Source organism: Zeus faber (genome assembly GCF_960531495.2).
Source record: "Zeus faber genome assembly, chromosome: 14".
NCBI lineage: Eukaryota > Metazoa > Chordata > Actinopteri > Zeiformes > Zeidae > Zeus > Zeus faber.
Window position 1 is genome coordinate 8,299,095 of NC_137200.1, and position 12,758 is coordinate 8,311,852.

A 12,758-nucleotide genomic window follows, 5' to 3' on the forward strand; every position below is an offset into this window, starting at 1 on the left:
AATTAGAGTATATAACATAGGATATTCAGGGGTTTTGTTTTATGGCCAAGTTTAAATAAACCGCTTGGATTGGTTTAGGAACAGTTGTCATGTATATTCATCAAGGTCTAAGTCAACATATGATTCAGTCATGTCTACCATTCCTGCAGGGCTCAGATAAATGAGGTTCTCCTGTACGTGTGTTTTGTTGAGAAAACGACTACATACTATTATGCTTGTACATGTAAATGCATGTGTTTCTCTGGAAAATAGTACCTTTTTCAATGGATTGTAAATGTTAAGCCATTTTAACAATATTCATGCATCCATCCATCAAGTTAGGTATGTGTCTCATGACAACCACACGAGTGGCGTGAACACGTGATTTCATGACCTAATTTGTCAACCATCTACAGGAAATAATACACACACAAGTATCTATTGAATCAGTAAAAATTATTCAACAATATACATATAGTACATATGCTCCAATACTAAATATTTGTCAGTATCCAAAATTTAGTTATGATCAGAGCATCTGGGGGTGCACTGTTTTTTCAAATTTTTTGTTTTCATGTAAGGGGTATCAGAAAGAAAAATAATCCATGACATTGACCTAAGAGGTCTGGGTCCAAAGGTCATTTGGAGTTGCAGGGGGGTTGAGGATGCAGGTGGATGGTGAGGTGCATGGTATGTTGCGGTTTTATGGCCCTTATGTCACCCCGGATCTGGTCTGGGTCCTCGCCGCACGTTATCTGTAGCGTACAGCCACCCCAAACAGTTTTAACATTCCTCTTCAAAAAGATCAACTGATGGCGTGCAATTTTCCATCAATGATGATATACTGATGGATTCCACGTGCGGTACCATGTACTGAAAGGGAAACAAACAACACTTTAATCACTGACATGTAACAGAGGGTTGTTAGTTGCGCAAGGGAGTAAGCTGGAACCAAATAGATCATTCTCAAATCGAAATAATAGTTGACTTAGATGTTTAGCACTGTCAAATAATTGCGTACATATTTCGACATTATTGGTCTCCAAAACCAACGATTCGTTTAAAAAGGTAAGCATGCCGTACCCTGGTCCGCCGTAAGATTGGTTGACCTGAGATGATAAACTTGCGGAAGATGCCGACAGAGCGTTGGGAGACGCTCCGCGACTCACACTGTTCGGGGAGGAACTGGATGAAACTGAAGGGGGGAGAGAGGGAGAGAAACACTCATGTACCGTAGATGCCACCAAAAAGGGAACGCCAACCCATAGATTTCATGCTGGATTTATTTTTATTTTTTCATCTTTAGTTTCTGTGTTTCGTTCTTTAAAAAATGGTTTGTCTTCGATGTCAGTGTTTAGCAGCAGGGAATCAGATCCACCAGATGGTGCTACAACCTGCTCGGTCGATCTGTAGCACATTATAAACGCTGCTTAGTCAAGAGGACCAAATTACTCAAAATAAGCTGATCGGATAAATAATAATAATTGAATTAATAATAAATGAAATGTACCAGTCTACCAAAACATTCAAATTATATTTCATAATAGCAATTTTTAGAACAATAGTGCTGTATTTAATTAATAGTATTCGTAGTATAGTAGGCATTTTATATGGAATAATAAGCTTCATCTCCCAATGATACTTTTCTGACTTATTAACCGCTAAGTTAACCCACTGGGCTTTTTTATTGAGTTGAAACACAGAGTTGTATGATGAAATATGTCTCACAATAACAATTGGAATGTTTTCTTGGAATATTTAACAATAAAATGTTACATTTCTTTTTGGAATTATTTCTTGACTCGCTCATTGAACTTTGATTGGTTCGGTCCCTCCGTAGGTTTGGGCTGAAGTCCAGCGGTTGTATGGTCTTGATTTTCTTTTCCATTTTTTATTGTTCAAAGACTTCCGAGTCTAGCCTTAAATCTAAACTGGTTTCCAAAATATAACAAAAACAGATTTAAATAAATCAGGAAGAAATGTCTTTGCGGAAGGTAGAGAGAACGTACCTCCACCTGAGGCCAGAGGGCTGTAGGACCTGGAGGAAGGGGCCTGTGTCCACGGGTTCATCAAAAACATAGAAACAAAATAACGTTGAGTAAATCTATATCTATATATATATATATATATATATATATATATATATATGTATTTGCTTCACAACGGTGTTCATATCCATCACCATATCGATGTGTGGACAGGGATTCTCTATTTCACTGTGCAATACTAAAAAGAAAGAAAAGTAAGTAATCTAAAAGTAATCTGAGTAATCCAATTTCACTTCCTGTTTTCTCCCTCAAACGCTCTCCAAATGTAAAAGGAGGGTGTGATTCGTAATTGAACATCAAGCGTTGGGTTTATTCCACGGTGAGTGGGCATGTGCGATGGAATAGTCATGCATGGCTTGAACAAAAGTTACACAAAAGTGTAACCTTTTGAACATTTGCTCGTATAATCAGCTATTTTCCAAAAAACTGCCGCCCCCATAGGAAACCATAAAATAAAAATACAAGCTAAAAATAATCTACAATCTGATTTTTTTTCTTCTAAATCTCAAAAAAGGTCACTAGATTTGAAATAGCTAACCATTCTGGTGTTGAAGCTGTGGGATTTAATCGGTAAGTTCGCCACCGGACAGTAGATCCTCTTCTCTTTTTGACGCCGATTACAGAACCAGACCCGCACCACCTCCTTCTCCATGGACAGCTGCTCCGAGATCAGCGTGATCTCCTCCGAGTTGGGCTTCGGGTTCTGGAAGAGCAATAAAAAAAAAAAGAAAACCGGTCTTCATAATCCTCAATTATTATTATTCGTATTGATAGAGATTCTTTATTCTTCCCTCGGGGGAAAATGTAATTGCCTGCTCGTTTATGTGAGCGATACATTAATGATGGATATAATATGGAAGAGCTGATAATGTTGACTTGTAAAACGAATTTCCTCTCAAGAACTGCATCTTTTACGAGGAAGGAGTTATTTTGGGACCTTTTTTTTTCGGGAAACGTCACAAAAATATAGTGTAATTATCCGCGAGTTCCGTAAATATTGCCCACAAAGGAGTTGATGCATATCTCTTAATTTTTTGTCAAAGATATAAGAGCAATCTAAATTTCAATGAAGAAGAAGTGGATTATTTATTTTAAAGCAGTCAATATGTTTCATTTTAACATCCGTACTCTATGTAAGTAGAGTACATAGGAATGATGTATGTGGTGTGAATGGTGTAGTATGAATTATGGGGAGTACATTTGATTATGAATAAATATTTACTTAGCTGGGTTAAGAACGCAATCTCTGTGTTGATTTTTCCAATTGTAAGATCAGAAATGCGCAGTTCTTTCCAGGTGCTTGCCGTTGCAGGTAGGGTATTCTCCCTCTAGTAATAACGCAGTTTGTTCCAGGAAGCTTCAAAGAAGAAATATATACGCCTCAACTCCTCTGTAGGAAATATTCAAGAAACTATGGATCATTTCACCACGACACCTCCGAAATAATTCCTTTCGAGTAAATTGTGCAGTTCTTCCCTGGAAATTGTTTTCAGAGCAGTGTAAGAAAATGAATGTTGATGGATTGCTTCAAGAGGTCATTTATATAAATTGTGAAAGATTCCAACTGATGTCCAACGTTCCGGATGCTTGGGATTTTCTCGACACTGATATTTTGTGATATCTTTGATGAGCATGCCCCTTTGAAAAGTGTTGCATCAACTCTGAGCTTATTCACTTTGTTGACTTAGAGCTTGGGCCAAATATAGGCAAAACAAAGGGAGCATGGTGAATGGGAGACGGGAGACACTAATAAACATGAGTAAAACCAAGACCAAGAATGCAAAATCGACATTCCTGATCGGCATTCCTCCTCAGTCTGATATATACGCTGATTTCCAATTCTAACACTTGTGCTACCAGCGATGGACCGTCTTTTTCGGGGAAATTGAAGTGCAGCGCTCAATTAACGATTTGAAGGAAAGTTGGCGTACAGGGCCCAATGAGAGTCAAACTAAGTGAATCGAAATGTGTGGTGGAGTGGGGTGATTTCATCGTATAAGAAGAAAAAAAAAAAAAAAAAAAAAAAATTTGGGTTTGGGAAACCACCGGTTTGTAACTAACATCGAGGAAGCGCTTCTCCAGCGTCAGCTTGATGTTTGTTTCGATGCTGGTCCGCTTTTTCCGTTTGCGTCCGTAGCCCTCGATCAGAGGAGGCATCGACGTGGGGCTGCTCATCGAGTCGGATGGGGAGTTCTCTGACGTTGAAAACAAACAGGGGACAGATCTTAGCCGCCGCTTTGACGCAGTTTTACATCTTCAGGTGAAATTACTTTTAAAAGTGAAAGATGCTGTAGGAAACATTCCACCACATGGTTGGACCTTTATCATAATTATTATTATTAGTAGTAGTATTCATTATATATTTATTTTACCGTTGGAGCGGTTTATTTACTTCAGTTAAATATTTAAGAAAATTTGAGATTTTCAATTTTAATACATTTACATTTGTTAAAACAATTTCAGTGTACGCAGCAAATATGTATACTATTTTAATTAAAGTATACGGTCAAAGTTTTCAACCCAGGCCTTATTAAAATGTTGATTGCCATAGTTTATAACTGTTCATACTGTAGCACAGCCTCGATGAACTCTTTACTCCTAGAAACTCACCACTCTGCTGCAGCTTAAATGCAGTTCAATGGGGAAAACGCTTAAGCCGTGGGAACCATGTTAAATCTCCTTTTCCAAAATAATATAATTGCACTGTATTCACAGTCAGTCCGTCTTTATAATAACATGTTCAATACAATTTAATATATCTAATAACATGTTGTTTTACTGTTGCCTAGATAAAACTCAGATGAAACTACAATGTGAGTTAGAAGCTACAATAGGGCGGTAGCCTACCTCTCAGTAGTGCGCTGTTCAGTGAGGTTGTGCTATGACCAATTATAAATTACAGAAATACATTTTAATGAACATTTTAGTTGAAAAATGGAAACTTATCCGAAGACTAAATGGGTTTAGAAGTACTTCATTTTTGTTCAACATTGAGCATGCTCTACGAGTATACATTACCTGCGTCGCTGAGCCATTTCTCCAGCAGTGGCTTCAGCTTGCACATGTTTTTGAAGCTCAGATTGAGAGCCTCAAAGCGGGAGATTGTAGTCTGGCTGAAGTCATTACCGTACAGTTTTCCCATTGCTAGGCCGACATCCCCCTGTGAATGAAATGCACATAAGCACAAGACAATTTCAACATTAAAAACGCCTGTGTCAATGAGACAAAAAAGTTGCAAGGAGAAATAATGTTGTGGTGGCTCGATGCAAAATATAGATGCAGGTCATCTGGCGACCACAATCCAAATGGATCTCAGGTGAGTTTTCGGATTCAGCGAAAAAGCTGCCTTTACACTCCACCACTGTGCTAAAATGTACCTGAGTAAAGCCGAGTTTGATGCGCCGTTGCTTGAAAGCCTTAGCAAACTGCTCTAACTCCTCAAGGTCACTGGGCTCCTCCTGTTGTGGCACCGTCACGTGTTTTGGCATCTGCAGGTGAGACATGTCCATATGGCCGTCCATCGAGGGTCCTGCCAGGCCTGAGCGACTCATGGCCTGGGGTTGGAAGGAGGAAATCCATAGCTGATCTTTCGTAGAACTTTTCCAGGTCTTTTCCCACTGTGCCACATCAACAATAGGTTTGATCCCACCTCAAACACAATCTGACACAGTCTTCATGAACATAAGTGAATTTAACATGCATAGTGTTTAAAGCCAGAAAAATAATTGCTCCGCTGATTGACACTTTGGCAACAAATTGAATACAGTTAAACATTCCTCAAAATTCTAACTATGAAAATGAAGATTCTGAAATTCTGATTATTGATATTGAAATCTGTTGTATTGTGTTTATTTTTGTTGATCATTGGAAGTTGCTTACCTGCGGAGTCAGAGTGAGGCCCTGCTGATGCTGCAGGATGCTAGATTGACTCTGGGGCGGCAGTGACAGCAGGTTCTGCTGCAGCAGAGCTAACAAGCACACACACATTTCAATGAAGGGCCAGAAGAACTCTACTTTTGTGCTGTTGCCCCCTCCCAGTCCATAAGGTGATTTTCTTATAAGGATTGCTCATTTTAGATTTTTTTCAAACAAGTAACTTGCATATGCATATAAGTAACTTGCATATGCATAAGTTGCATATGCAACTTCCACTCACTTACTGTGTTAGGTCAAACTTGCTGAGCCATTATTGTAAGAAAAGGACAATTTTTTTTGTATGCTTTATTAATCCCTCTGGTGGGAGTTGTTTCTCTGAATTTGACCCACCCCAGTAACTTGCTTTTCTACGTGTAGGAGCAGTGGTGGGCTGCCACGTAGCGGAACACAGAGGCCGACTCCAGATTTGCCGATATCCCTTGCTCAGGGATATTGGCACGAGTATCCAACCCTAACATGCATGGCTTTTAGGGTTGGGGGAAACTTGAGCGAAACCACGTGAACACGGGGAGAACATGCACACTAACTAACCCAGCAATTGTTTTTGTTTTTTTGCTTGTTTGTTTAATGTCATTTTATTTTGAGACAACATTTTCCGGCGCCTACCTTGGTGGCTCGCCTGTGTGGGTGACAGCAGGTAGGAGGAAGGTGACGACAGGTGAGATGGCGGCATCAAAACCAGCTGCTGCATCGTGTGTAGAGAAGGAAGCTCCTGCGAAAGACACCCAAACAATACCGACCTCTGTGACATCAGTAAAGTAGGGTTGACAACCGTTTCATCTTACACATATAACAAAGCTTGAATAGAAATCATAGCTTGGATCGAATGACATTGTGTATCGTGACTAATATGCCTACCCCAGTAAGCTGTCCACTGGGTATCGCTGAGCCCTGTGTGAGGTGACATGTCTTCAGTGACAGGATAGATTGGTGTGAGTCGTGGATGTCCTCGGTCTTAATCTACGGCGAAAATAAACAATTTACAGTTTCCCTTTTTTTAAGGGTATGTTTGCTATTTTCAACCCACGCCTGATTAAAATGTTGGTTCCCATCATCAAAAACTGATTTATAGCAGTCCCAAACGTTTAAGCCTTAGAAAAACCTGCTAAATAATAAACCTCTTGAATATTGAATAAATCTGCTTTTCAAAGACAGGAAACTCACAATATAGTCAGTCGTTTTATGTTTCACGATAAAAAGAAATTGTCGCAATTGATGCGTTCTCTCAGGTATTCAGGCTTTTATTGACTCTTTTGTGCTTCTGAAAATCGTCGCTTTTGGCTCGTAAGAAGCTAGAAACAGGAAGTTCCTAGATTGTTACAGTGCTGGCAACCTACCATAGAGAACATTTTGCTTTGGATGTAGGGCAGCAATTGCAAACATGTAAAAAAAATATACACCAAGACATTTATGACTATAAAGTCAGTTTGGAATGCGTTTCAACACATTGAGAAGCTGCAGCAGAGCGGTCGTTTTTCCAGTTGTGAAGCATTCGGCGAGGTTGTGCCATGATGATGGGCACCGACATTTAAAAAATTTAAATAAAAAGTTTTTTAAAGTAAGAAATAAATAACAAAAGAACTATAATGAATCGTTCCTTTAATGCAAAATGTGTCTGTTTCGGATGATGGAACGGTGTGTATTTAACCCTTGGGGGAGGGGGAGGGAGGTTCTGGGGTCTGTGTGTTTACGTCTGCGTTGCTGTGAACATTTTGTGCTGACATTGTGACCAAATGTGAGCTCACTCCCGTGAACAGAAGCTCCTGGACCAGTTAGATTGCTTGGCTTTTTAAACAAGAAGCAGAAGGCTCTCACCCTTCCCTCAGGCAGGCCAATATGCAAATGACCTCCCCCTACCCCAAAACCCATGGCACTTCCTCATAACTCATAGGCCCAAAGAAACGTCCCCCTGTGCCAAAATTAATATTTGAAGAATTTAATAAAAGCGCTCTAAACTATTTGACGTTTGTTTAAATATTGTGGCAGAACAGTTTATTTTCCCCGAGGATGTTGTATTCAGGCAACTTCCGTCTAACCTGCAGTGAACTCTGAGTGCAGTTTGTAAAGATTAATCTAATTGTGGTCCTTAAATAACCCTTAAATATGTAAAACATCATACTGTCCGTAAATATCACCATTCATCACAATACATGTACAAGACACAAGGTGTGTGTTATATTGATATTCTATATTATTATGGATGCATTTAAAATCCTTAATTTTAAATGTTCAGGTATATTTTCCTTTATCCTGCCATTCTTTTTTGTGTGTAATAGTTAATTTTTCAGATTATACTGCTTAAAATGTCAGGGTTTTTTTTTCCGTTATCCCGCCATATTTTATAGGGCAATTTTTCAGGTTCTCATTGCCTACATTTTCAACATTTCAGGTTTATTTTCCATTATCCTGCTATCTTCTACGCTGTACAATTAACTGTGAGGTACATTGTATATTTAACTTTCTCACCAGGTATTGACATTTTTCATTTCTATAATTCTATATTTTTATTTATTTTTCTATTGTTCATTATTATTAATGTTTTTTGAAGTGAGCTGCTGGGACACTTTCATGCAATTTCATCAATCAATTCAGTCACTTTCGAATGAACAAATAAGGCTTGCCGTTACAAGTTTTTTAAATACATATATTTTTTGAGTAAATGTAATTTCAAAACAACAAACAGTTTTTCTCTCACGACCACAACCAATCCAGTAGTTTAAAAAAATCAAGCTTAAGCTTTGGATTTTGATGTTAAAAACCTAATACTGTAGTTTGAGCACAGTTTCGGTAATGTGCTGAATAGATATAGAATTACATTAACATTACATTGCATTTAGCAGACACACTAGAAACACTAATTGAAAGATATAAATGTGCATTTAGCAATGTTATTTAAATCCATTTGTCTTATTGTATCTTAATAATAAGTTTTTCCGTTTTTGTGAAAGTCTTGCATGGAAAAATTTTCTGCTTTGTTGTAATAGTTTCAGAGACTTTTGGACTTACATGTCGATTGAAGTCAATTCCGTTTTGCTGCAAATCTTCAAAAGAGAGACAGTGAGACATTGATTAATTTAGACAGTGCTTCAAATAAACAGTCTTTTCAAACTCATTCAAATGGATTGTTTGAATGATCAACCCACAACATTCTACATCAGCGACAGGAAATAACAAGTTGAACTGAAGATCCTCACATTTACTTTAAAAGTTGTGAAAACTCATTTATCATGTTTTTTTATTTTTTATTTCTTTAAAGTTTTTTTTTTTTCTGGGTGATACACACAGGTGGCATCAACAAATAACTGATAAGCAGACAAGCAACTGTGAAACGTGGACGTCATCACGTTCCTCTTTTTCTTTCTAAGGAAAGAACGGGCGATACCACTTCTAATGGAAAGAGGGACTCTGTTCCAAATACTTTATGGGGGAAAATGAATAGAAGTTTTTCATAGGTGACCTATGTGTGTGTGTGTGTGTGTGTGTGTGTGTGTGTGTGTTTGTGTCTATACAGTATATGTACAGAAAGACAGAATCGGGTATTAAAACACAGCAAAGCACAGGACAGGAGATGGGGTTCAAAGGTGTTCCCACTCATCATGATGGATTTGAATATCAAATGGGGCTTGCGGGAGTTTGCTACGAAAGGCAACACTGCAGGAGGCCACACAATGGAAATTGACGCCCTGCACCAAGCCAGCACTCGCCGCCCCCCGCTCTGCTCCACCCCCTCTAAACTTCCAGTATGGAAATGACAGCCATGCAAATCAGCAGGGCTCATCGGGAACTCACACTAGTCCCATTTTCAGCGCACATGCAGCCTGTCCCAGCACTCACAGTTTCAATGTGGTCTTTTTCTATTTTATTTTTATTTTTTTTTATCATTTTTCTTTTGTACCTACTACCCTAAAGATGTAAAACACCACCTGCCATGTGGACCCTGTTTTTAGTCAGTTGTGGAGCAGAATGAAGTCTGAGGTGTAACTCATCAACATATGGACCATGTAGCACTTTGCACTATATGAAACATATCTTTTTGCTCAAAAAAATACTATAGGCTATATTACTTATACTATATACATTGCCACTTTTGGCATGTTTTGTACTATTATGCCAAATTAGAATAAATACCAGAGAAGTTAATCATTATGTTTAAATCAACCCCAAATAGTATTATTATTCGTATTTAAATAAATCCCACGTCTGTTCCGTCTTAGTTTGTAGGTTTGTGTTTTCCTGCTTTTGTAACCAGAATAACCTCTCCATAAATTATGGCTACAAAAGACGATTTCAAACACACAAATCATGCGTTTGAAGGCATGGCTACTACCTGGACATTGATGACCGTCTGTATTTCCTACAGTTCAATCTTTTTTCCGCATAGGGAAAAAATTATTAGAACATTAGGGTGGGGGCCCAAGGTGAAATCTTTTCATGGGACCCCAAATCCCTGGCAGCACCCCTGCGTAGGAAGAAAAGTTGGATCTCTCTCTCCACAAAAGTCGGATGTTCCCTGCTGGTGGGTTAGTGTTTGGTGACTGGTTGGCGTCGTTGCAGCCCCAAGGCGGTTATCGTTTGTCTGCAAACAGCCCCGGGTGCATCCTGGTGCACTTAGCTAACTGACGGAGTAAACATGCCTTTGCACACGACTTCACATGAAACCTCTGTTAGGTGAGGTGAAATGGGGTTTCTTTTGTTTCAAAAAATATCAAGAAATAGACACAAAGCAATGAATACGGTCGCCCACGTTTGAGCGGTTTCACGGAAAGACACCAGCTACATCGAGTGTGAGATAAACAGTCAAATTGGAACGTCGTTGGTAGAGTTGTCAATATTATCATACATTCCAACATGCACTTTCTCATTATTATCTTTTTTTTTTTTTTTACAGTTGAAAGAGAAAAAAAGTTATATCAACAAATATGAAAATGTGACCAGATAAAATCCAATCCAAAATTAAATAATCGGGTCGCTGAGAAATCAGTAACATGATTCAGAAATATATTCCTGAAAGAATAATGATTACAACAATAAAAGCAAAAAGACAACTTATAACATTAACAATCAACAACTAATAACAAACTCTGTGCCCATAAAAGCTGTGGTTCAGCCTTTTCCCCCCTCAAAGTTTAAGGAAAGCGGGATGAGATTGACCTTACCTGCTTGCTCCGCTGGATTCTCCGAGTGATCCACTGTGTCTGCGCTCATCTTAATACCTGTAATGATAAATATAGCTGATTTTCCTAAAGGATTGTAACTTAGCCTGGACAATGTACCACTCAGGCCACCCAGTAAAATGAGGTTGAGTGCATTCTAATTTGATGTACCCACCCTCCCACTACCATCACCGCCACCACTACAGTGACTACATAAACACACACGTGCATGCCATCACTAGTTATAATATTCATAAGAAAGTCACATATCCTGATAAAACTCCTCCACCGGGTTTCTCCCTGGCCTCTCGAGGCCACAACCACCCCATATCAGCTCACATGCACATAAATATTATGCCACAGTTCGAGCAGAACACACACATATATATATAGCATATATTGCATAATGTAACACACATATAACATATGTTGTAATGATCAATAATACCATAAATCCATCCATTTGTGTGCGTGTGGGCCAAACTGACTCACCGGGGTAAAGTGTTTCCTACTGCTGCTTCAGTTTCCTTCTCCTTGTTTTTGTCCCCCACCTAAAAAATAGAAATGTGTTCCTACTGTTGGGATGAAAACTTTGGAAATCTACAAGAGCTCATCTGCATTTTTGAAAGTTGGTTAGTGCACGTCCACATCCCAACGACACACCACACTGACGCCGAGGTGGTCATTTGCATAAGTCTCTTTCTGGCCTATCAAGCTCCAAAGCTTTTGCATAAAACAACAATGAGGTTCCTGTCAGACAAGAGGGAGACAGAGAGAGCATGCACATGTGTGTTTGAATGTTTCTATGTGTCTCCTGTGAAGGTGAAATAGATTTATGTGAGATTAATATCTAGTACCACCGGCACACAGGCACTTATAGGGACGGCTGGATCGGGCCTTTTCACTGTAAAATCCAATCTCTCGCTACCTTCGAAATTAGATAGAGGTTACGTGTGTATGTGATGCATAGATAGCTGGACAGACAGACAGAAAGACAGACAGATAGATAGATAGATAGATAGATAGATAGATAGATAGATAGATAGATAGATAGATAGATGGATAGATAGATAGATAGATAGATAGATAGATAGATAGATAGATAGATAGATAGATAGATAGACAGATAGATAGATAGATAGATAGATAGATAGATAGATAGATAGATAGATAGATAGATAGATGGATAGGTAGATAGATAGATGGATAGATGGATAGATGGATAGATGGATAGATGGATAGATGGATAGATGGATAGATGGATAGATAGATAGATAGATAGATAGATAGATAGATTAGCAAGAGCACTACCACACTTTATTCACATACCACTTTACTGCACATATCTGTAAATACATAATAGTCTATTCCTCTTATTTCTATTTTTGCATCCCTGTTCAGTCTATTACCATTTTACTCTTCTTTTATTCACTTACTAACTGAATGACATTGTAGGAATCAGCTCATTCAGTTAGTTTAATTAGTTAGTAATTAGTTAGCTATTATGCAAGTACTTATTGTGTATAATCTCCAGGTGCGTTGCAATTCCATTTCACTACATATGTATGAACATATGAATGATTATGGGATAAAGAAAACATCTTGAATTAATTCCGTTACTTTATTCGTGAAAATGGCAATA

General features: G+C 38.5%; 1 protein-coding gene across 1 annotated transcript; it reads right to left on the reverse strand.

Moving 5' to 3' along the window:
* Positions 1-713: 713 nt before the first annotated feature.
* pou2f3 (POU class 2 homeobox 3) lies at positions 714-11,168 on the reverse strand (the record flags this gene model as incomplete). Its single annotated transcript, XM_080014428.1, has 12 exons — positions 714-852; positions 1,063-1,174; positions 1,989-2,031; positions 2,566-2,730; positions 4,089-4,222; positions 5,046-5,187; positions 5,405-5,581; positions 5,907-5,995; positions 6,570-6,675; positions 6,822-6,923; positions 8,970-8,996; positions 11,118-11,168. The coding sequence occupies 12 exons, from the start codon at positions 11,166-11,168 to the stop codon at positions 810-812; spliced, it is 1,191 nt and encodes a 396-aa protein (XP_079870554.1). The 3' UTR covers positions 714-809.
* Positions 11,169-12,758: the final 1,590 nt, after the last annotated feature.